Source organism: Diorhabda sublineata, chromosome 1, assembly GCF_026230105.1.
Source record: "Diorhabda sublineata isolate icDioSubl1.1 chromosome 1, icDioSubl1.1, whole genome shotgun sequence".
Classification (NCBI taxonomy): domain Eukaryota; kingdom Metazoa; phylum Arthropoda; class Insecta; order Coleoptera; family Chrysomelidae; genus Diorhabda; species Diorhabda sublineata.
In genome coordinates, this window is record NC_079474.1 from 27,814,642 (window position 1) to 27,841,998 (window position 27,357).

At 31.7% G+C, this 27,357-nt stretch overlaps 1 protein-coding gene and 1 long non-coding RNA gene across 2 annotated transcripts in view; one reads left to right on the top strand and one right to left on the bottom strand.

The window, feature by feature from the left end:
* Nucleotides 1-975: 975 nt before the first annotated feature.
* LOC130445432 (uncharacterized) overlaps nt 976-27,357 on the top strand; it is a 37,405-nt gene continuing 11,023 nt past the window's right edge. Inside the window, exons 1-3 of the mRNA XM_056781044.1 lie at nt 976-1,267; nt 20,728-21,150; nt 24,616-24,772. Coding sequence (XP_056637022.1) covers nt 1,213-1,267; nt 20,728-21,150; nt 24,616-24,772 — 635 coding nt within the window. The 5' untranslated portion in view covers nt 976-1,212. The remainder of the gene's footprint in view (nt 1,268-20,727; nt 21,151-24,615; nt 24,773-27,357) is intronic.
* LOC130445441 (uncharacterized) lies at nt 6,513-13,216 on the bottom strand. Its single transcript, XR_008910048.1, has 3 exons — nt 12,972-13,216; nt 8,444-8,539; nt 6,513-6,959 (listed from the first exon to the last, which is right to left on the bottom strand). It is a non-coding gene; the product is annotated as an uncharacterized LOC130445441 (long non-coding RNA).

The window sequence follows — 27,357 nt, forward strand, 5'->3', positions numbered from 1 at the left end:
ATTTTGGCAATATATACCTATTCTTCAACACATTTTCATTATGCTGCTGTATATTTCACAAATAAGAAGCATCTAATTGAGCCATAATGTTGATTGATCCTTATAACGTATATTCAATGCAATTATACGAGGAGTGGTTATTAAGTAATGAGATTAGCGCTGCTACAGAAAAAGTACGCATGCACCTAAGGTTAACGACTATCAGCTGTTTATTCTGAAGCTTTGTTCTTTCGAATGCGATACTTACCGAGTTTGTAGACAAACAAATGCAGCCGTTGTATAGGGGCTGTTTTTTTTTGCTGTAAATATCGAAAAAGTCGGCAATCATGTTGAATCTTCACGTCGGCTACTTATTCGTACGATTGATGAATCTGTAAGAATTGACGAAGAATGTGTGCAGCAAATTTTACGTGAAAATATAACGTGAATCATAGAAAGAGAGCGCAGACTTAAACTGGTTGATTTTACTGAGTTTTTAATCAATGTATCACAAGCCAACTGCCAAGTATTTGAAATTTTCTTTTGGATTAGTAATAAAAAAATTATTAGATTAGATAATTATTATTGGAATTACGATTATTATTTTTTGAAGTCTCAAGTTTTTTTTTATTTGCACTAGTCGCCCCTACCAAAAACAGTAATTGAATTTTCTTCTAAGGAGGAGACTTATGCTTTATAATAATTTTACTGTTAATATTGAATTGAGTAAAATAGAAAATATGTTTGCATAATGTGGTTGTATAGCACTCATATATGAAATGAATCATAACTATTTTTTTCTTTTTCAATTATATTTTCTACAATAAAAACTAATGATTATGAATGAATTACCAATCGTTAAGTTCCATTAATTAATAAGTTGTTAATAATTCCATGGAAGTGAAATTCTTTCAAACGAATCCAAAACAAGTTTTCCTATAGGCATTAAATCAAAATTTCAATACCACCAAGTCAATCCTGCCAATGAATGATATTAATCGTTTAGAAATTCAGTCGCTTGAGCGAGGTTGTGCAGCGCGACTTACATATTTTTTTTACAGTGTCTTGTTCATATTTGAGTTTTGATATCACGGAATTAATTATTAATCAGTTTCACCTGTTATCTTATTTTATTTATCTTGTCGACCTGCGTACATTGTGACTGAAGTGTTTTGAATTGAAAAGTTTTATTTTTATTAAGTTTATATTTTTATTTCTGAAATATACACCGACATGGAATTAAGGAGGACTGTTTGGATATTATTAATATTATTTTCTTCGACTGAAGGTAAGATACCTACACGTTTCTCATCTTTTTTAAAAAACTAAATAACTTTATTACGCTGTAGAATACTTACTGATTAGATGTAGATATATTTATTCTCAACTATTTGCCTGTTGATAATTGTATTCGATATTTTTGGTACATTTCGAATCGAAATATCCAAAAAGAATTATCTCATGAAAAACCTCCTTAAGTAACAAAAACAAGATGTATTGAATTATTTATTCTATCACATGATTATAGATATTTTTAGTACACGTCTTATTTTATTACTTATCAATAAATATTCAGAAAATATTTTATTGAAATTTCTATTATTTAAAACAGTTTCTCAAGGTGCCTTATAAGTTGTATTTATTTCGGTACTTGTGGTGGAGAAACCTATTGTTCAATCAGTTGTTTATTTTACCCAGAATATTCAAATCAAAATAAACATTAAAATCATAACTTTTATAGTGACATCTTTTTTACGTGTTATCTATAGGGTGAGGCATATATTTTTGGACTCATGAAATTGCCAAGAAAAAAACACACTGTACTAAAACAAATGTTTATTTGAAATAAATCAGAAACTTATTTCTTAAAAGTCGATGTTGGAATTCCTGTAACCTGGCGCTAATAATTTCGAAATAACTTCTATTGTGACATCTGTTTTATGGGTTATCTATAGGGTGAGCCATATATTTTTGGATTCATAAAGTTGCCAAAAAAACACACTGTATTAAAACAAATGTTTATTTGAAATAAATCAGAAACTTATTTCTTGAAAGTCGATGTTGGAATTCCTGTAACCTGGCCCTAATATGTTCGAAATAACTTCTATTGTGACATCTTTTTTCCGTGTTATCTATAGGATGAGCCATATATTTTTGGACTCATAAAGTTGCAAAAAAAACACACTGTATTGAAACAAAAGTTTATTTGAAATAAATCAGAAACTTATTTCTTGAAAGTCGATGTTGGAATTCCTGTAACCTGGCCCTAATATTTTCGAAATAACTTCTATTGTGACATCTTTTTTATGGGTTATCTATAGGGTGAGCCATATATTTTTGGATTCATAAAGTTGCCAAAAAAACACACTGTATTGAAACAAATGTTTATTTGAAATAAAACATAAACTTATTTCTTGAAAGTCGATGTTGGAACTCCTGAAACCTGGCGCTAATATTTTCGAAATAACTTCTATTGTGACAACTTTTTTCCGTGTTATCTATAGGATGAGCCATATATTTTTGGACTCATAAAGTTGCAAAAAAAAACACACTGTATTGGAACAAATGTTTATTTGAAATAAAATAGAAACTTATTTTTTGGAAGTCGATGTTGGAACTCCTGAAGCCTGGCCCTAATATTTTCGAAATAACTTCTATTGTGACATCTTTTTTACGTGTTAACTATAGGGTGAGCCATATATTTTTGGATTCATAAAGTTGCCAAAAAAAAACACACTGAATTAAAACAAATGTTTATTTGAAATAAAATAGAAACTTATTTCTTGAAAGTCGATGTTGGAATTCCTGTAACCTGGCGCTAATATTTTCGAAATAACTTCTATTGTGACAACTTTTTTCCGTGTTATCTATAGGGTGAGGCATATATTTTTGGACTCATGAAATTGCCAAGAAAAAAACACACTGTACTAAAACAAATGTTTATTTGAAATAAATCAGAAACTTATTTCTTGAAAGTCGATGTTGGAATTCCTGTAACCTGGCCCTAATATTTTCGAAATAACTTCTATTGGGACATCTTTTTTACGTGTTATCTATAGGGTGAGCCATATATTTTTGGACTCATAAAGTTGCAAAAAAACACACTGTATTGAAACAAATGTTTATTTGAAATAAAACAGAAACTTATTTCTCCAAAGTCGATGTTGGAACTCCTGAAACCAGGCCCTAATATTTTCGAAATAACTTCTATTGTGACAACTTTTTTCCGTGTTATCTATAGGATGAGCCATATATTTTTGGACTCATAAAGTTGCCAAAAAAAAAACACACTGTATTGGAACAAATGTTTATTTGAAATAAAATAGAAACTTATTTTTTGGAAGTCGATGTTGGAACTCCTGAAGCCTGGCCCTAATATTTTCGAAATAACTTCTATTGTGACATTTTTTTTCCGTGTTATCTATAGGATGAGCCATATATTTTTGGACTCATAAAGTTGCCAAAAAAAAAACACACTGTATTGGAACAAATGTTTATTTGAAATAAAATAGAAACTTATTTTTTGGAAGTCGATGTTGGAACTCCTGAAGCCTGGCCCTAATATTTTCGAAATAACTTCTATTGTGACATTTTTTTTCCGTGTTATCTATAGGATGAGCCATATATTTTTGGACTCATGAACTTGCCAAGAAAAAAACACACTGTATTAAAACAAATGTTTATTTGAAATAAATCAGAAACTTATTTCTTGAAAGTCGATGTTGGAATTCCTGTAACCTGGCCCTAATATTTTCGAAACAACTTCTATTGTGACATCTTTTTTACGTGTTAACTATAGGGTGAGCCATATATTTTTGGACTCATAAAATTGCCAAGAAAAAAACACACTGTATTAAAACAAATGTTTATTTGAAATAAATCAGAAACTTATTTCTTGAAAGTCGATGTTGGAATTCCTGTAACCTGGCCCTAATATTTTTGAAACAACTTCTATTGTGACATCTTTTTTACGTGTTAACTATAGGGTGAGCCATATATTTTTGGATTCATAAAGTTGCCAAAAAAAAACACACTGTATTAAAACAATTGTTTATTTGAAATAAAATAGAAACTTATTTCTTGAAAGTCGATGTTGGAATTCCTGTAACCTGGCGCTAATATTTTCGAAATAACTTCTATTGTGACAACTTTTTTCCGTGTTATCTATAGGATGAGCCATATATTTTTGGACTCATAAAGTTGCAAAAAAAACACACTGTATTAAAACAAATGTTTATTTGAAATAAATCAGAAACTTATTTCTTGAAAGTCGATGTTGGAATTCCTGTAACCTGGCCCTAATATTTTCGAAATAACTTCTATTGGGACATCTTTTTTCCGTGTTATCTATAGGGTGAGGCATATATTTTTGGACTCATGAAATTGCCAAGAAAAAAACACACTGTACTAAAACAAATGTTTATTTGAAATAAATCAGAAACTTATTTCTTGAAAGTCGATGTTGGAATTCCTGTAACCTGGCCCTAATATTTTCGAAATAACTTCTATTGGGACATCTTTTTTACGTGTTATCTATAGGGTGAGCCATATATTTTTGGACTCATAAAGTTGCAAAAAAACACACTGTATTGAAACAAATGTTTATTTGAAATAAAACAGAAACTTATTTCTCCAAAGTCGATGTTGGAACTCCTGAAACCAGGCCCTAATATTTTCGAAATAACTTCTATTGTGACAACTTTTTTCCGTGTTATCTATAGGATGAGCCATATATTTTTGGACTCATAAAGTTGCCAAAAAAAAAACACACTGTATTGGAACAAATGTTTATTTGAAATAAAATAGAAACTTATTTTTTGGAAGTCGATGTTGGAACTCCTGAAGCCTGGCCCTAATATTTTCGAAATAACTTCTATTGTGACATTTTTTTTCCGTGTTATCTATAGGATGAGCCATATATTTTTGGACTCATGAACTTGCCAAGAAAAAAACACACTGTATTAAAACAAATGTTTATTTGAAATAAATCAGAAACTTATTTCTTGAAAGTCGATGTTGGAATTCCTGTAACCTGGCCCTAATATTTTCGAAATAACTTCTATTGTGACATCTTTTTTACGTGTTAACTATAGGGTGAGCCATATATTTTTGGATTCATAAAGTTGCCAAAAAAAAACACACTGAATTAAAACAAATGTTTATTTGAAATAAAATAGAAACTTATTTCTTGAAAGTCGATGTTGGAATTCCTGTAACCTGGCGCTAATATTTTCGAAATAACTTCTATTGTGACAACTTTTTTCCGTGTTATCTATAGGGTGAGGCATATATTTTTGGACTCATGAAATTGCCAAGAAAAAAACACACTGTACTAAAACAAATGTTTATTTGAAATAAATCAGAAACTTATTTCTTGAAAGTCGATGTTGGAATTCCTGTAACCTGGCGCTAATATTTTCGAAATAACTTCTATTGTGACAACTTTTTTCCGTGTTATCTATAGGATGAGCCATATATTTTTGGACTCATAAAGTTGCAAAAAAAACACACTGTATTAAAACAAATGTTTATTTGAAATAAATCAGAAACTTATTTCTTGAAAGTCGATGTTGGAACTCCTGAAACCTGGCGCTAATATTTTCGAAATAACTTCTATTGTGACATCTTTTTTCCGTGTTATCTATTGGATGAGCCATATATTTTTGGACTCATAAAGTTGCAAAAAAAAACACACTGTATTAAAACAAATGTTTATTTGAAATAAATCAGAAACTTATTTCTTGAAAGTCGATGTTGGAACTCCTGAAACCTGGCGCTAATATTTTCGAAATAACTTCTATTGTGACATCTGTTTTATGGGTTATCTATAGGGTGAGCCATATATTTTTGGATTCATAAAGTTGCCAAAAAAAACACACTGAATTAAAACAAATGTTTATTTGAAATAAAATAGAAACTTATTTCTTGAAAGTCGATGTTGGAATTCCTGTAACCTGGCGCTAATATTTTCGAAATAACTTCTATTGTGACAACTTTTTTCCGTGTTATCTATAGGGTGAGGCATATATTTTTGGACTCATGGAATTGCCAAGAAAAAAACACACTGTACTAAAACAAATGTTTATTTGAAATAAATCAGAAACTTATTTCTTGAAAGTCGATGTTGGAATTCCTGTAACCTGGCCCTAATATTTTCGAAATAACTTCTATTGGGACATCTTTTTTACGTGTTATCTATAGGGTGAGCCATATATTTTTGGACTCATAAAGTTGCAAAAAAACACACTGTATTGAAACAAATGTTTATTTGAAATAAAACAGAAACTTATTTCTCCAAAGTCGATGTTGGAACTCCTGAAACCTGGCCCTAATATTTTCGAAACAACTTCTATTGGGACATCTTTTTTACGTGTTATCTATAGGGTGAGCCATATATTTTTGGACTCATAAAGTTGCAAAAAAACACACTGTATTGGAACAAATGTTTATTTGAAATAAATCAGAAACTTATTTTTTGGAAGTCGATGTTGGAACTCCTGAAGCCTGGCCCTAATATTTTCGAAATAACTTCTATTGTGACAACTTTTTTCCGTGTTATCTATAGGGTGAGCCATATATTTTTGGACTCATAAAGTTGCAAAAAAACACACTGTATTGAAACAAATGTTTATTTGAAATAAAACAGAAACTTATTTCTCGAAAGTCGATGTTGGAACTCCTGAAACCAGGCACTAATATTTTCGAAAACTCTTTGACACGTAGCACTGGGTATGTTACCCACTTCATGATGAATGTTGTCCTTTAAATGGAGTACTGCTCTTCTCTGTTCATCCACGTAGACGTGCCTTTTAACAAAACCCCACAAAAAGAAATCAGCTGAGTGTATGTCTGGGCTGCGGAGAGGCCATGGAATATCTGTGTTCGATCAATTTGTTTGGGATGATGTTACTGTGGTTGATGTAAAATTGCATTATCAAGTTGTATTTGCACTAGTTAAAGCCGACTTTGAGGTTATGATCCTGTAAATGATACATTGGAACTCTATTGACCAGTTATAACATCAATATATATATATATATATATATATATATATATATATATATATATATATATATATATATATATATATATATATACAGCAAAATATGAAAGAAAATGATTTGGGCATTAGATTGATTGCTACAATATAAAGAAATATCTAAATAAAACTAAAGAGGTACACTAAGCAGTTAAATTTAAACTTAAATGATAGAACTTAGGTTGCATTTACAGGCCATCCAATGTTTACTGAAATAAAGTTATTTTTCTAAGATTGATACAAGTCTATCAATACTGCTGTGCGGAACATTTGCTATAATACAAGAGGCAAGATTAAATCTTCAGAGTGAACCCTAACATAGTCCAAAATCATAATCCTACTTATTTACTATTTACTTATCACAAGTACAAGTGACACAAATATCCCATGTAGCCCAACAATCATTAAAAGCTTCCAAAGAAAATGAAGTAATTAGACGAGATAGGTAACAGCAAAGGGCGTGTAACTGATACAAGTAAAGACCAGTTTCTGCGAATTTAAGCAGTCCAGCGCATATTAGAAAATATCCTTGAAAATATCTACATCCAAGGAATAGTGTAGCCAGCTGACTGTCCTGATCTTGATCACATAGACACTCTTTAGCTTTCGAGCTTTATTAAATCGCATCAGACTTATTGGAATAATGGTATGCTCTTGACCAAAATGGAATAAGAAATGAAATAATAATATCAGAGGAAGAAATACGCGCTATTAAAATCCATATTATTATTTTTAAGATTTTTTGTGAAATCTTGAATTAATAACTACGTTATCTTCTTATTTTTTGAAATTTTAATATATATTTTTTAAGATTTAACTATCTAAAATGTGCGTTAATTTTGGTGGGACACATTACTTTGAACAGTTCACTTGAATAAAACCCAACTTGTATTCTCGAAGATGTCGGAAGGGTTAGATATAGATGCAGAGGCTGTATTATATCCAAAAAAGGCCAAAGTCATGTGAGAAAGGGAAGGGAGGGATCATAAATATTATACTTGTTCACATATTATTCCATTTTGCAATTCACTTTGTCCATTTTGGAGTTATTTTGAGAGCAGAACGCTTCAAATGTTTTTTGTTTCCCTTTACTTGAAATGGAAAGTATTATTCATTTCCACCTATTTCTACTGCTGCCATTTTCTCTTTTTTTGTAGAATGATTGTTTACCTTTCCATTACAAACCAATATCTTAATTTTTATAATTAAGGGGCCACAATAAAAAGTGAAGAAAAGATCTCCTGATCTCCGAAATCTTTTATTTTTTCCTTCATTTTACTTCGTCGTCTTTTTGGTTTGTGCGTAATTTCGTGGTACCATTTTTATTTGAATACCTCAAATCTTTTTAAAATTTGAAACGAATTTGACACTTTAGGCGAATTCAATTTATTCAACTCATGTTGATAGAAAAGAATGTTTACTTACTACCAATATGTAATATCAAACATTACAATACTAATATTAGTTTCGTAATGAGATACTTCACTTTACTTAGGTTGTTTACCGCACTAGTGGAATGAGCTCATGAAAAAAGAAAAAAAAATTAAATCTCATTTATTATAATAATTAAACACAGGATTTAGCGGTTACTAGGGTTTGTAATGCGTTATTTGCACCAAGTTCTAAATCAGAATTCACACTTTCATAGTCGGAACTCATGTCGATACAATTATACGTGAATGCGTCAAAACTGACAGTTCGCAAAATAAATCAACAATGAGCCCTTGTTACATGATTCTAATATTAATATCAGGAATATTGACTAATTTTGAGTAAATAATTAACATTATTGGTAGTAGGTAAAATATGTACTATATTCGTATTGTAAATTCATATTACGATATTCAATGGGTTATCAAACGGCCAAATTTCCCATCTCATTTCGTAATACGAATCGTTACGACACATATCGTAAATATCTATTATAAAATATCAATTTTTATATTTAATGCTTAAGTAAGTTTCTGACAAGAACTTGATTTTTACTTATTCTTTTATAACTTCTACCGTAAAGAAATTCAATTAAGAATTTTTTCAATATATTACTGGACTGTAGGTGTATATCTAATGATTATTTCTTGAGCATTATAAACTGTGATCAAAATAATCGCAAAATATAATATGTATTTACTAAGAAATGTCAATGAGACAATATATATACAGTGCTTTTCAGATAAAAGTATCCACCTTTAATAACTTTTGTAATACTGGTATTAAGAAAAATCCAAAAACACGTCAATTTATGTTGGAAGGGGCAAGCATTATGGCTTATTTAAACTTACTGGAAAAGCCACCCCCTCACCCTTTATTTTTTTAAATTACTTTTCATATTTTTTATGTAAAATTTGGATACTCCTCTTTGAGCTGATTTCAAAAATGTATAATACTTGTAGGTTAAAGTGGTTAGTTTATGAGATAAATAATTTTTCTTTTAAGAGCACAAATTTTACTTATTATATACATTCACCTTATTTGCCTGTACTAAAATGGGTTGTACAACAGGTCAAACTCTTTAATCTTTTTAATTGTGCTATTTATTATGAAGTTACAATAAGTGTTCAAAATGAGTACCATTCACTTCCATACAATGGTATAATCTATTTTGAAATGCCTCTCTGACATTGCTTAATACGGCTGGATTTAATTGTCGACATTCATTTTCTATCCTCTCTCGTAAATCATCCAGAGATTCTGGTTGGGTAGCATAAACTTTTGTTTTTAAATACCCCCATAAAAAGAAGTCTAGGGGGGTTTAATCCGGTGACCTAGGTGGCCACTCCATCATCTGCCCCCGTCTACCTATCCAACGAGCGGGGAATGTTTCGTTTAAAAATTGTCGGACAGGCATAGCATAGTGTAGTGAAATGTTGAAATACCAGTAAATCTTCGGAAAGGTTATCATCATTTTCTATTATTGTTGTAATACGTGGGTCAACCCCTTCCCTGAGTAACTCAAGATATGATTCACCATTTAAATTTCCGTTGATGAAGAAAGGTCCGACAATGTGGTCACCTAGGATACACACCAAACGTTTAACTTTTGGGGATGTTGTGTATGGAATTCACGCATAATATGTGGATCACTTTCAGCCCAATATCTACAATTATGCCTACTTACTAAGCCATTTAATGACCATGAGCATTCATCAGAAAAGCAAATATGGTTTAACAATTGTGGATTGTTATTGATAATTTGCGTCATTCATTCGCAAAACTCTAGACAACGATCAAAATCATCTTCATTCAACTCGTGCACCAACTTAACTTTGTATGGGTGGTACTTGAATTTATGTAGAACTCGGAAAACTGTAGAAGATGAAACACCGATCGCTCTACTTATTGTTGACAACGATTGGGGTTGTTGAGCCTCTAAGCTGACTTGCCCTAAAATTGCCACTTGGATTGCTTCGTTATTTACGAGTCCCTCTTGCTTATGCACTTTATTGCAAACAGACCTGTTGTGGTAAATTTCTCCATCAGTTGAATTACATACTTATGAGTTGCATGTCTTCCGTCATGTAATTCGTTAAATATTCTAGCAGCAGCTCTTGCACAATTATTATTTTGGTAGTATAAACCTACAATTTCAATTCTTTCTTGCAAAGAGTAAACCATTTCAGAGAAACAAAATAAATAATGTATCAAATTACACTATCAATAGTGACTACAAATTCTAGTTGACAACGTCAAACTTTAATAAAAAGTAGAGTTTTTTGTTGTTTGGATTTTTTAAGTAGAATAAATAGCACAGTTAAAAAGATTAAAGAGTTTGAACTGTTGTACAACCCATTTTAGTACAGGCAAATAAGGTGAAAGTAAATAATAAGTAAAATTTGTGCTCTTAAAAGAAAAATTGTTTATCTCATAAACTAACCACTTTAACCTACAAGTATTATACATTTTTGAAATCAGCTCAAAGAGGAGTATCCAAATTTTACATAAAAAATATGAAAAGTAATTTAAAAAAATAAAGGGGATGCTGCTAGGGGTGAGGGGGTGGCTTTTCCAGTAAGTTTAAATAATGGATTTTTTCTAAATACCAGTATTACAAAAGTTATTAAAGGTGGATACTTTTATCTGAAAAGCACTGTATAAATATACTTCAAAACATTGAAATTACATTTAATAAGAATGTCATTGAAAACGGAAGAATAACAACGACAATATGTTAAAAACAGTCTCCTTATTCTGCAATGTACACTTACGAAGGCCAATGGGATAGAAATGCCTCAATTTGGTAGTCTTACTGGTAGTAATACTGATTGTAACACTTTTTCTCTTATTCTATGTTTATAAAATAAGAATCAGCAGCCTCTAGATATTGGTTTATTGTTTTATTAGCAAAAAAGGTGATAATTTTGCGACTATCTTATTATCTAAAAAAAAGACGAGACCGAAGATTCTTTACAATACACGTGGATTGCAGAAAGAATTTTAAAGCTGCAGAACAACATCGTCGAACTACAAAAACATCATCGGGCTCCGAGATTATCTTTGATGAATTTATGACAGTTCCAGGATTAAACAACAATTTTCCGCTAACATTAATAATAAATCTCGTTTCATTTCCTTATTAAGCTGCGAATATTGCAGTGAAACAAGCTCAAAGCGACGCAGTTGTCCTCATAATTGAAACAGCAATAGAAACAAACACAAAAATTGTAGTCGATGAAGGTGTTGATTTGTTGTACTACTTATTGCAATGACTTCAACAGATAAAATTATTCATCTTCTGAAACCTGAAAGGGCTCAACAGCGAACAGAAATATATTCTTTAAAAAGTTTATCTCAACTGAGAGAGACTGAGAGAGAGTTGTTCAACTTGATCAAGGTGCGAAATGTTGGATACATGGGTCACGTTCTTAGAGGAGAACGATATACAATACCCCACTTGATCATACAAGGAAAGATCGAAGGAAAGAGAGGCGTAGGCCGAAAAAAAATGTCATGGCTACGCAATATAAGACACTGGACTGGCATAAATAACACCGGTGAACTGTGTCATGCCGCTATAAATAGATGTCTGACCATAAGATAACCGCCAACGCACTGTAGGTGCAAGGCAGTAGAAGAAGAAGAAGCTTATCCCAAATGACAAAGCAATATAAAACTCCAGTATTTAAATTATTCGAAAAAAAAAAAAAGATTTGACTGACAGTGCTAAATTATTTACAGAAGGAATTCGCTTTCTTCTTGCCGTTTGTGGAGCTCCAAAAATTAAATTACTTCCATTGATAAATAGCGACTTAACTTTTGTAACAAATACGCGAAACAAGAAATAAGTACAACTATCATGTCTTCCAACATCGGCACCTGATATTCAATACTTGTGTAAAGTATACTATCAAGTTTAAACATGACTAGGAAATGAACTAAGCCCAGAAGACTGGGGTTGGAAACTGATAGATAATACTCCGATTGAAAGTTTACTTCCACTTGCTCCAGAAAACTCCTCAGTCCTGTTTTTTGCAGTTGTAAAAAAGGTTGTAGTACCAAATGTGACTGTAAAAAAGTCGGGTTGCTGTATTCTCCAGCGACTACCAATTGCCAAGGTCAGACTTGCTCAAATGTCCAACTGAGTACGATAGAGGAAGATTCCTGTGATTTTAATGAAGAGACCAATGACTCAGCCACATTTGAACATCCGACAAGAGGAAAAATAAGACAAATATATGACTGTTGAAGTAAACTTTCGAGAGTATGAGGTAACGGGTATTGCTCCCTTAAATTATCCTAAAATTGTCATGACAGTTAGTGGAGTAGCCCTACAGGGGAAACCACGGTAAAAAAACGCGCCCAGTACACTATCTTACAGTGCATATCATGTATAAGTGGCTCTTAGAATCACGATATCTCAGGAATGGTAACTCTTAGGGAAAAAAAGTGAAAACCATTTTATAGAGAATTTTAAGATCTAAAACTTTGGTTGTAGATTTTTTTTGATAAAACTTACCGTTTTCGAGAAAAAATCAAATTGTGACCTTTGACACGGAATAACTTTTGTACTACCCCTAGAATCGATGAGGATTTTTAAAACTTTATTTCTAATGGTAAATCCTAACTCTCCATCAAGATTTGGCTCTCCGAGAATTTTTGATATTTTAAATAAATATTGACCGGACTATTTCAAATCTGTTATGCGAGTAAAATGGAAACTACTAGATCTAAAATTAACACCTCCACCTAGAAAAAGTATACTTTGTAGCTGGTGAAATAGCTATTTTGAAAATACCAAAAAACGCACGCATTATAATATAATAATAAACATATATTTTATAAATACAACAAAGAACACGTACGAGTTACTTTCTATATACTAAGTGCAATTTAAAATATCATTCAAATGATTGCTATTTAATTTCAATAGGTTTCTAATCATTATTGAATCGTTTTATATAATGAAGAAGTCAGCAACAGTATTTGAAATTATACCTACATACCACTGATATATTGAGTCCGTTAAGGCCGCTTGACATGATGCAATATAACGCGCAATACAATGCAAAACGCAATATATCTTGATAAAAAGCATACGCTAATGAAGTTCAGTTGATTGTTTCATACAAGATATCACATATCACACTTGTAACATCATCGGTTCGGTGCCATTTATATTAGTGCAAGCTGCAATCCTAGGGAGAAATCTAGTCACTTTTGGACTAACAACCAACCTATCCATGAGGTTCCAGAACCAAGGCAGCAGTAGATATAATTATTGAAAGTGATCCACTGACCAATTTTTCGTTACTCACTTATTTAGTTTTTTTTTCCATTGTTAAACCGGTCTCAAAATAATGAATCAAATTTTAGATAAGGTATTTGTTCAACTAAAGCCGCGTTTACACCGGAGTTAATAACACGAGTTTTCAACAAAAAGTTATTAACTTAGCTGAATCGCCAAAAAATTTCTCTTAACAAAAGTAAAGATCAAAGGAAATGTGTTATGTTTTAAACAAATGTTAATAACAAAAGTTAATGGCCTCTTTTAGCGCGTTAACTTTTGTTAACAACAGGTTCCTCTCTTCCCGGCAACCCCCTCGACCAGCATCCTGCTATACAGAGCGCGCCAGTGTCCCCTCAACATCCTCTCGCACCATTGTCTCACCTAGAACTGCTGGCTGTGCATGAGCGTTGATAATGGCAGAGTTTTTAACTTTTGTTGATAACAAAACTAGCAGCCAAAAGAAAATGTTATTAACATATGTTAATGACTTTTGTTATTAACATCAGTTAATGTTAAAAACTTGTGTTATTAACTCCGGTGTAAACGCGGCTTAACTTATTGCATTTTTATTAGTGGCAGCCATGATACAATGAAAAGAGACACGTGACGTGCAATATTCATCTATGCAATATTTTGATCTTGCACCATAGCAAGCGGTCTTTATAGAAACATGTGTCATATTTTTAAATTGTTTATGAATGTTATCCGTTATTCATAGACAAATAAGCATAGCAAAAATGATCTTACAACCTCTGGCTCTTGAATCAATATGTATTGGTGTATTAGCACCTTTAAGTTGATTGAAGTATGTGTGTCACCACGTTTAGAAGCACACCTGACTTCTACCAACAGTCTTTCTTAGTGACAAACATTCTCTTGTTTTTTTTGAGGGAACTTGTAAGCACCACTCCTTGGACTATTATTTTGTCTCCCTATTGACGTGTCTTACCAGCGATCCGTCTGTAAGGAATTTCAACAACCACTTTAGTTTTTATAGGAGTTTTTCCAAGTAATGTTAAACATGCGGTAACTTGTTAAGACTAGTCTCTAATTCTATGAGGAGTATAATTGCTTTACTTTCATTCAATAATTCTCTCTTTGTTTATTGAGGACGCAGTACGTTTTTATGAGAAATAGTATGGAGTACGTTAAATATGGAATTCATGTATAGTTAAGAAATTGGAAACGAATACTTAAAGCAGCCATGGCAGAAAAAAAAACTATGTGAAATTGAAGGGGAAATCACACTTAATAAACGAACGGCACAGCGTTAGTTTAATCGTTTTATTAGTAGAAATTCAGCGCTTGAAGATCGTCTACGTCAGAGATTTAGGTTATAAGGAAAACCAACCTAGTATCAGCACCGTCCGTTTATCGGACTCGCTTGGACGTTACAATGATACCATACATATCACATTGAAAATCATTAGGTTCGATCTATAAAAGTTTTCGAATAATGTTACACGAATTAGCAGAAATTCAAGCGAATCGTCAGTTGAGGTGACGCATTTTTACTTGATGAAAAATGGATTTACCTAAGTATAGAAAATCAGTGATTAGATCAAGGACAATTACCAAAGCCCGTCTCAAAGAGAGAAAAGTCTTGTTGTAGCCGATGGCGATTAAGATGTCGCGCATGCAGACCACGGTTGCCAACCCTCCCGAATTTCCCGTTTTCCATTTGGTTCTCCCGTTGCTCGGGATACGGATTGTCTCGGGTTTGGAAGTTAAGTGTAACAGGAGAATTGATGCTTAGTAGTTCTTCTCAGTAACCTATCCTAGCGGCCTATTGTAAAACTATTTTTTCTGAAGATAACAAGTTTGCAACTATGACAGTTTAGGAGAAGTGGGATCAAATTTTCGCTAGTGTGAAAGAAGCCACGTTGGACGCGTTAAAAACCGTTGTGACTTGCAGTTCAAATGAACGAAGTCTAGAAATCACAGCAGTGTGGATTTGCTAAGAGCCAAACTTCACACAACTTCAAATTTATAGATGAGTTCCATTGATTTTTTGTCTAAACAAGATAAGTGCTTGATAAAAGCTACACGTAGCCAAAAAAGTACAAGAGAGTTATATCTAGAATCCAGACGATTTGAAAATTGAAACGTATAAAGATTTGGTTTTTGTAAATACTTTTGATACAAATAGAAGTTGTGAAAAACCATTTTAACAAAGTCAGTTCATTCAATGAAATTATTCAGTTCAATCGTTGAATTAATCAAATTGTAATTTATTTGTAAATGTAATGAAGCTTCCCAAAAATAGTTTTGCGGGAGTGAAATCTATAATTAGAGGAAATAATAGTGACTGATGAGGAATTATGAAAATACTATACTTTATCTAGTTTTTTGGTTTAGTTGTTAATTTTTTGTGTCAATATCTTGTGAATATCGTTTTGTTACTGTAAATTTATGTGAATATCGTACTTTGTAAAATTCTAAATTCGAAAATAAAATTTCTGTTTTGCTTCTGTTAATAGGAAAACTACTAGCATACCTAATCGTATATTTTCAGTCAGGATGTATGCCTCATCCTCACCTAATTTTGACCATATTGATTCAAATATAAATTATGTGCCTTGTGTAACTCCCGATTTCACTGAGTCTGAAGTTTTAACTAACCTCAAAAAATTGAAACCAAACTCTTTACCTGGTACCGATGGGTTACCAGCCTTTTTATTACGAGACTGTGTGTATTTTCTTGCACAACTATTGTGTTGCTTTTTCAATCTCTTGTAAAAATGTGCTAAATTTCCGGTGATAAGGAAAACTGGACGAATTTGTACCAAAATCATAAGGTTGTTATTGAGAACTATCGACCCATCACAATTATTTCCAACAAGATATTTGAAGCTCTGCTTTACTAAGTTATTTTCCACCACGTGAAACTATCCATATGTAATGAATAAAACGGTTTTTATCCTGGTAGATCAGCGGTTTCTAATTTAATGTGCTTAACGCAGTATGCGGCACTACAATTGGATAACGGTGGTCAGGTTGATGTCATCTATACAGATTTTTCCAAAGCTTTTGATCGCTTGGATCATGGAATTCTTCTGACTAAGCCGTTCAGCATTGGTTTAACTGATTCATTTACCAACTTTTTTATGTCATACCTCAGAGATAGAAAACTTACAGTTATTTACAATAGTTTTATCTCCATAGAAATTAAAGTATCTTCTGGAATACCCCAGGGCCCAGTACTTGGGCCATTATTATTTATAATATTTATAAATGACATTGTCTTGAGATTAAATTCTGGTGTTCTTGTTTATACATATGATCTGAAGGTAGATCACTCCATATCGAGCATTAATGACTGCCACTTACTTTAATTTGATATAGATACAATTTGTGATTGCTGCGATAAAAATGTACTTCCTCTTAAGATTTCAAAGTGTAATACCTTATCTTTCACTAGAAAATTTTAAACTCCTTTATTTTAATTATCGCATTTTTAATAATGTAATTAAAACTTCTGCAGCATTCAATGATCTTGGTGTTACATTAAATTAATCTGAGAAAGTCTAGGCAGTTTACCGAAGTTAAAACCGTATCTTTACTTTTTGATGCATTCGTTTTTCCAAAACTAGAATATGCTTTTCTATGGGAACCAAGCTACCAAACTCATATCAGAAGAATAACTAATATTCACAGAAAGTATTTTAAATATATGTGATTCAGGTCTGACAATATTTATTCACCTCAAAGCACACTGTGTAACTTGAACGATCTAGCGACTAGACGTATGTGTTCTTCCTTTATATTCCTTCACAACATTGTGACGAATAAAATTGACTGTCCAAAATTGCTAAGTCTTTTAAGAATACATACTCTTCGAGTTGCCACCGTGTCCCACATTTCATTCCTAGAACTGTTCTGAACAATTTTCTCTTTTATATCGAATGAAACAATATCACTGTCATATGTTGTTCAACTTTCTCATTATTCGTATTTGGCGTTTGGCATTGGGACTGGAATTCTAGAACTGCTAATTTTTTCGTATTTTCGTGGCTATAATATTTATACTTCATCTAATTGTACCATTGTTTATTTGTACTTTACAATTTTAATTGTTCAATTGTTAACTCTTATGTATGTCTTTCCCACCTTTTAATTGGCCCTTGGGCCGTAGGGTGGTGTAAATAAATAAATAAATAAACTCTTCTTTCATCTCAACTTGTTATGTCACTTACCTTTAAACATTTTTTGATAATAGGCTAGTTGACAAAATTTGTAAATTAGTTTAAAACTATAGCTTAGCATCTATTTCACCCAAAAATATATTATTTTAAGAAAAATAGGGTTTTTACGTTAGTATTTCAAGTTTTTAGAAATGAATTTGAATTTTACCGCGAAAAATGCCAAGACTGTCATGGCGTCTTGAATGACGTCATACCTCGCGAAACAGCTGTGTTTGTTTTTAACAGTCTATTTTGTTTTATAATAAATAATGAATTCCTCGTAATATAAATACTGTATAGTGCCCCAATGTGAAAGTACAATGATAAAAATGCCATGAAATTATTCATATACGTAAATACGTAACAATAAAGAAATACGAAGAAAGTGGTTAAAAAAGGCAAGGAGACAAGCTGCTCTTACTTTATCAAGTATCAAACAAAACTTGATGTAGCTATTTATAAATGTATAGTAAAAATGTATAGTAAAAGCAAAATCTACCATAATACACCACACATAACATATAAAATGTTATGACTTAATTGAGAAACTTTGTATTCGCTAACCTCATAATCAGTTAAGTATTTTCATTCCACAGTGGGTAAATGCGATTCTGTTTGGCAGGTAACTGCTAATTAAATAAGACTTTGTTTCTTCTTCACATAATACTTATATATAACTTTTAAGACTGGGGACTCAGGGAAAACTCGAAATAACCTGGTCACTTTGTACGAAAATTACAGCTACAATTGGTGTTTAATGTCACGTGATTAAATGCCTCATTTTGTCGATATTATTTTCCAAAAATATTATAAATCTTTTATTATCTTTGTAGTAAAAGTTGTTTTTTTGTTTAGTAATTATCATCATTAATCATTAGAAACTCAAAGCCATCCGATTTATTTTTAGCCTATTGTGCAATAGCAAACAAATATTAGCATCAATCTGATCAGCTTATAAATTGAATATAATTTTGAGTTTTTGTTTTGTTTGTTTGAAATTTAGATTTATCTAAAAAGTCTATGTATTATTCTAAAACCTTAAAACTAATGTAGGACAAGATACTTAATAACCAGTTTCCATATCATTTAACGTCTTGAAATCATTTAGTTCGTGCGTCACCAACAAATTATTTTGGAAAAATTTTAGCGTTAACCTATTAGAGTGTATTACGATATACGTCATTAAGATAACAGAAAACCTATTTTACGAAAATACATTAAAGAATTTCAAGTTTTTTCTTATAAATATTATTATTAGTATTATTTTCAGCCTGCTTTAAACATAGTCATGATGTATTCCTTCTGGTTATAACATTTCTAATGTCACCAAGTGTACGACCACTCATGCGGGTCAGATGTACTTCTGCATTTATTTTATTGTTCTATAATAATCTAAACGAATACAATAAATAAAAAAATAACGTGAGCTGAACAACATCTGGAGTATACAAACAAAAATATTTAAATTATCGATGACACATGTCACATTTTCATAGGAAAAATATTTCAATATTCTGATGTGTAGACAGCTTATAACAATTGCCCTTTTAGGTATTTTGAGTCAACAAATAACAACAGCAAACTTTAATTTACCAACTACGTCCTTTTCTTTAGCTTTCAGGATATAGCATTTAATCTTTACTGAGATATTGCTGCTCTGGAATAAGAGTTTGCTCAAGAAAACGCATCGAAAATGGCATCTTGTGGTAGTCTTTCTACTTATAATCAAGAGTTTTTTTATTTTGATATTGATATTCAATCCGTATTCCTGACTGTCACAGGACTATCAGACTTTGTAAATATTCTATATTGTCAACAAATACAATGGTGCAATCACCTTTAACCATATTAAGGCCTTCTTCAAGAGTCACAATCTCTCTATTGAAAGAAAAATGAGAAAAATGAGGTGCCAGGTCTCATCTGACCTGTTTTATGGAGTTGAGCTCTGGATCTTTAATGTAGACATTCGAAATGTGGCTTTATAGACGAATACTCAAGATCTCCCGGACCGCCGTCCTCAATAGAATAAAAAATGAACGAGAAGTAATAATAACCATGAAAATTCGCCAACTACAGTACTTGGACTACATAATGAGAAACGAATCCAGAAATGCATGGCTCTAAGTCATCCTGCAAGGCAAAATATTTGGAAAAAGAGGTCCATTAAGAAGACGAACCTTAAAACCTGGCATCAGAGAGATATATCTAGGATGTCTATGTTATGCTGTGCATTTGGTCCATTAGCTTGTCATTTCTTTCTAGCTTTATCAGTTCCTATATATCAGAATTCTTGGGTGACCTATCAGATTTTTTGGCTTTAACGTGATTGATGTGAAATGTTGTTAAAAGCCTTTTTTATCACCATGAAAGCTTTTAGACCAATATCTTTGCTGTCAAAGCATTTTCTATGTCTTCAACTAGGCAATGTAGTGCACTTTTTTACGTTACAAAAGTCTAGATGTAATTCACTTGATGATTTTTGCAATTTGGATGACTGAATCACATTCATAGAAGTAAAATTATTTTTAGACGTTTGTGGTAATTACAGTGCTTGCTTTTGGATCGGAATTGTGGAGACTGTTCTCTCCTCGAATTTTTGCTGTTGAATATTTTGTTATACTAACCGTATTTGCTAGCAGTGCAACCGATTCCTTTTTTGTCACTCTACGTGTTCATGATAATACTGATGATTGTTGAAATGAATGAAGTTATTTATGTATTTAGAATATTTTGCAATTTCATTATCACTTCACAAACAGTAAAGTCGACTGTGTAATTAACATTTTACTTTTATCTTTTAGTGTTATGTGTCCCATTGGATGAAATAACTAATATAAGCATAAATGAAAACCCTACAACTTCAAATAAAATACAATATTCTACTACCGAGGTGGAGCATGCTACCAAACAACCTGACAAGAATGAAAGTACACCTTTGGTAGAGGATAAAATCAATAAAAATGAAAATAACACAGAAAAATCTGGCGCTGATGATATGCCTAACGAACTAGAACACTTGCTACCTACAAATTCATCGAATTTTGCCTACACCTATGTTTCCGATGATAACAAAGATACAGAAGTTTCGGATATGTTAAATATACCTGCATCTTCAGTCGATTACGATTTGGCACCAAATCAGCCTAAAATTGTTTATAAACCAGATGATTCAGTCAATACAAGTATATTTTTGAAAGACGATTCAATAAATGTTAATTTAGAAGGTAAGATATGATTTGTTTTTGTTTAATTTAATTTTTGATGTTCAAAAAGTAACGAGATTATCTTTTCAATTGGCGAATTTTTCAAGTAAATTTATATTTAGTATTAGCAATTGCTTAAGCTACAATAATTTCTACTTGTTTGTCTCACGATGACAAATCGTTACAAGTTTGAATCGCAGAACCGAAGAACAGTTTATTGCTGAAGAAGCTCACGAAATGTTAAATTCTCTGTATGGTATCAATACGGTATCTCTAAAGAATGCTTACAAATGGTAAAAACGATTGGAAATTAGTCAATAAGGACTAGGAATGATTGGTTGGATTGCCTTTACACCGATCTGGATTTCAATGTCACTACTGGTTCTATGTCCATGATTCTGGGGCAAAAATTCATAGTTCTAGATGGAGAACCAATCACTTATATCGCTTTAAAAGGTCCCGAGAGTATTATATTTAATACATACAGTTACTAGTGACATGCACTGCGGCCCAAAAGATTATCCCGGTGACGGTATTTTTCCTGTCCACCTCCTTTTCTGGTCTTTTCACTATTATCCTGTAGTCGATTTCACAAAAGGAATCAAGTCTTACTAATGATTTATCTGACTCCCTTTAGCTATTTCATTTTCCTCCGCTCCAGTTTGCCCAGGAACCTATTAGAGGGAACTTACCCAGATACTTTAAAACCAGTTTGGATCTTACGACATTACTTAGAGCTATAATAGTTTCTTGGCGCTCGGATTAATTCCTTACCAAATCGAATTTTTCGATTGTAAATATTTCTATTTGAAAATTACTTGGAGGAGTATTACCTAAGCTCTGAGAGTGTTTGGTTCTAAGCCCATATGCTCCTATAACTGTTCGTTTCTAATATACTTTTGGCGTAATTTTTTTCAGAACTAAATCTTTTTGTTATTTTGTTCTTAGGTATGTATGGTCATCTTCTAACGGAAGTCTTAGCCTATTCCTGATGACTCTTCTCTCGACATTCTGAGTTTTCCTCGCCACGCTTTCCTCTAATACATGAAGAGGTGAGAGATACTCTCATAGACCTAGTTATATATTCAAAGACTTTACACGAGTTTTAGTGCCTCACTGCCATATACTTGTTTATTGGTCTCATTATCGTCATGCGCTGTGTATTTGTATTTTTGAAAGTTCTATGAACTATAACACTTATAAATTAATACCACTGGTTGAAATTGATAGTTTATTAAATACAGACTTATCAAATTTCTAAACAAGTATTAATTTATTTAGAAAAAAATCTGAAATAAATACATCTGATACGTTCATAGTTTGTAAACATTTTTAGTCGTAGATGATTAAAAATTGGGGAAAACTGCAAATAATTGAGCTCATCGAAAAGTTAAATTGGTACATTATACAAAGTATCCTCAGTTTTGTTCGTAAATAATTAACTGTGTCTAAACTTCAGAAAGCTTGGAAATTTAAAAGTCAATTACAAGAAATTTCGTTCATATGTTTTATGCAGATGCCGATCCAAGCGTAAAATGAATTAAAAGAAATCGAAAATAAATTAGCATTTGGAAGGCTCTTTGGTAATTTCATTCATATTATTCATATCATCTCCAACGTATGTTTTTATTGTTTCGCATTGCCATGACTGTTGGACGACAGTAGGAGTATAACTTAATAAATGAATTTGTCATTTAAATGCCTTGTTGGTTTAAGCAGACGATTGACTAATCGAGAGATTAAAAGATCAAACATGTTCATGCAAAGCGTACCAACCGTAAAATTTTAAGACCGTCTTCAAGCAGATACGGATTACACTATCGAAATTGTTACAAAAAATTAAAAGTAGATATAGAACTATAATCCCGACAGAGAAGTTGAAAGTTCTTCTTGGACAACTAGTGACTTATTTCACTCTATACCGCCTAAACAATAGTAGAAAAAAGTTATTGATAAACCATCTAGCGAGGGAGCAATAATATTAAAACTGATATCTCATTTTAAAGGTTATTTTGAAAAATACTATACACTTGAATGTTTTTAGAAGCTCGGATAAACCTTGTGAAAACTGTATTCAAGTATCCAAAACACTGCGAGATATTATATATATTAGAACGTTGTTGTCCGATGCCCATTTGCCATTGTTTTCTATTTTTGCAGTCTTTCTTCCTTAGTTCTCACTGGCTTATTGACCATTTTATTCCTTCCATCCATGTTTTCCTTGGTCTTTGTCTTTTTCTGTTTTTACGTAGTATCCATTTCATTATTTTCTTTGTTAATCTTGCTTCTGTCATTCTGTGAACATGCCCATACCGTACCAGTTGTTTCCTTTCCATACATGTTATAACTGTATCTTTCACACCTATTTTTTCCTTAATTCTCTTATTAATCGGTTTTTCCAATCTTGATGTCCTAGATGCCATCCTCATTGCGACCATTTATGTAGCTTCTAATTTCCTTTTCATTTGTTTTTTAGTCGTCACGTCGTCATATATTAACGTACTTTTGATCCAGATATAAACACCGTTTCCTACTTATTTAATTTATTTAAACACTTACATTAGACTATAAATAAATCGCCTACCATGATAAAAACATATATAAAAACAAAAATTAAACGAATTCCTCGGTATATCAAATATATAATTCCATTATACCCGAACAGGACCGGCTTCACGGACTTGCTGTTGCCAACAATATATTTTTCTTTGTTTGCCTATCTCTATACTACATAGAATACCATTAATTGGTTTTATTATTTATTTTGTATTGTTTATTCTAGATTTTATTTCGACCTTCTTTATCAAAATTAACGCTGAAATAGTTTCTTGCCATATATTAAAGATCCTCTTTCTCGTTTGCGCATATCACCTGATTATCGGCGAATTGTAGAGTGTGAAAGCAAGTATCGTCATCAATCTCTATGCCCATTACTCTACATTTTCTTTTCCACTGAGAGAGTGCTTTTGCCACATATTCTTAAAAAGTGTAGAAGATGCAGCATCCTTGTAGCAGATCCTTATCAATTCTAAATGGCTCTGATGATCTATTACCTAATTTTACACAGATCTTATATCTGTATATAGATTTTGAATGACTTGTGTGATATAAAGTTTATAAATCAAAATAAATAAACGTAGTTGAAATCAACCCACGTTTCCATTAGAGAGATTTATTTAATTTAATTTAGCCATACCCCCCTAAAAATAAGTGATTACTCTATATGGACCGACATATAGAAGTTTTTAAATTGCCAGCTGATACAATACAACGTGGATTTTCAATGTTTCAATACTTAGCGATTGATTTTTTAATATTTTTTTGGCTTTAGCTAAAATTGCCTTGTTGATCGACGAGGTTTTAACTTTAGGTATTACAAAAATATTTGTGCAGGAATAATGTTCTATAGAGTTTCATAATATTAATACAATAAAAGATAGTTTTGCTTGCATGAATTTAATCCTCATTTAAGTTTAAATTTCATAGGAATGAAGAATTATGGTGATGAGACAATCGCCAAAAGAAGTGATTTGGATCACATTGCGATAGTTCCTGGAACAATAGCTGCAATCTTAGCAGGAGTATTTTTAGTCGTTTCAATAGCTGGATATATCAGTTTATTGAGCTGGAGGAGGTACTTGGAGTAAGTATAAATCTAAACTTTTTAAAATTTAATTATTTCGAGGCATTCATTCTTATGTAAGTTTTGAAATGGAAGAATAAAAAACAAATATTTATAATTGGATATGGCTTTATCATTTTTTTAAATATTCTCAATTGAGATTAATACACTTTTGCATGCGATTGAACCAATTGTCGAAAAATTTTTTCCATTCCAAAGCATATGATTTAAACGCATGAACTGCTTCTTCAGGTGTAGAAAAATGTTGATCCCGCAATTTACCTTTCCATGTTTTGACTGTTTAAAAACGTTTTTTTTTGTTTGAACTGTGTGTGAGAGCATCAATATCACGATATATAACATGACGATGGGGCAATATCAGTATATGCACAGCATCGATATTTTCTTGCACAACATCTGATTTTGGATGACCTTCACGAAATTCATCCTGTGCGACCACGAATGAAAACTAGTGAAACACGGTTGCTCGAGATAGTGCTTGATCACCAAAAATCGAAGAGAGTTGATTGGCACTCTGCTGTTGGTTTGATTCACGTCGAAGTCATAGAAAATCATCGTACGAAAATGTTCGAGATTGAATTCCATTTGTTGATTATTTAGATTCTATATTTAGTTGGTACAAGAAATTTACTATAAATATATTTCAAACATCGAGCATCTGCTCTGTCAGTGCTCTGAATTGAAAAAGGTCGTCAAATGCTAGTAGATTGCCTCGAAGAAAAAAAGCAGAATTGGAAATATATAAAGCAAAATACTTTTTTCTGGTTTAGGAATGCCTCAAAATAAGCTATAAAGGGAAAAATTGGGAGAATGATTAGCTAGTTAAATAAGTTTCCAAATTGAATAAAATAAAGGGTCTCAGGCTTCCTAATGATACATGACTAATTTAGACGGGATTACCCGTACTTACCTAATCTACATTTGAAATGAATTCTACTTATAGTTTAAAATAGTATTAATATTAATAATAATATTGCAAAAGACATTGTTTATTTCACTTACAAAGAGATCCAAGGTGACTAGTGTTTAATAATCTTTATGTTAATTATGAAAATTGTGAAATAACTGCGTCGCAGCAAATTAAAAGACTCGATTTTTCTGCAGCTACTATAGTAGTTTAATCAACTTCGCGAAAATATCATTCACAACTTAGATACTCAATGCAATTGAACTTAAACCAAATAGAATTTGCTTAGACAACTGTAGCGAACACAAACCTCTTCTTCGGCATTAAAGCAACCACGTCCAATCCAGATACGAGTCCACGTAGTTGAGAGGTGAAATTTTTCAAAATTATTATCAATTCTTGTTTCATGTTTCTTCCGAATTGTTAGTTTAAGTAGAGTAGGCCTTTCCAATCGTTTATTTGCTGTATTTGATAAGAGCTTGTATATTCGAAAATATATTAAATCCGGTATCACATATTCAACTGTTTTTAAATTTTCTTATACATCTATTAGGACCTAATTATTTATTTTACGTAGAAAGGTCTTTACAATACATTATATTTTTTCAGGAAAATGAATCCAGCCGATTCAGGTTTGCCAAAATATTTAATTGGAATAAAGTGTCTAATAATAAAGTTTGACCTTAACTGTACACTTGTTATTAGTTAATAATTCATTGATTAAATCAGTGGAGAGAAATTTTAATGATGTACAAAAACATATTACGTCTCAGATGATTTATGAGAACCCGATTAGATATTTTTTCGATATAAGAACTATTAATAATACTGATCTGCGATTGAGTCGGTGTTGATAATTTTGATAGTTTTTACAAAACAAAATACAATGTATCAAGTATCATTTACTCGAATAAAAAAAAACAGAATGTGAATTAACGAATTTAACTTCAGTAAGAACGAATAGCAGATACTATTTACTTTTCCACAACAAACACGGTACGCTTTGCGAATGTCTAATATACTTCTTTGATCAAAACATATATTTGGGAGATATTTTTAACTACTATGACTCCGCGAAAACACAGAAAATAATAGAAATTGCATTTCTTTTAATAGTTCAATCAAAATATATTTGTAATTGTAATTTTGTTTTTATAAATCCAAATTCCAAGTTCTAATATAAAATTGGCGCAGTAAGTGGGATTGTCGATTATTACTATTAAGTAGGTAAGTCGTTGCTCGGCTATTGTCATTTAGATTGCCGTATAATTTTTCAAAGTTTTCAAATTCATTCAGATAGGCCATCGCATCTTCAAGTGAGGCCGGATTTTTGATATGCAAGTTATTTATTAAGGTACTACAACCTGTTATAAAAGTGCTAAGTGCGATTTTATCACAATGGTTTATTTGCCACACTTTCTCCGCGTAAGTTAAGTTGAGATTATTACTAATTTTCTGCGCGATATTACTTAGTAATAATTGAATTCGATTTCCAAAGTTCATCTATGGTTTGTTACTATCCGGGTTTCATTTAGTTCTTCGACTAAACAGCCAGTAATCATTAATGAAGTCTTCACACCTAATTAGAAATTTATTTGATGTGGTTTAATATTATCAATTCTAGATTTTAAAAGATTCCAGTTCATCTCAGGTATATTCAAAGTTGAATTTACTAATT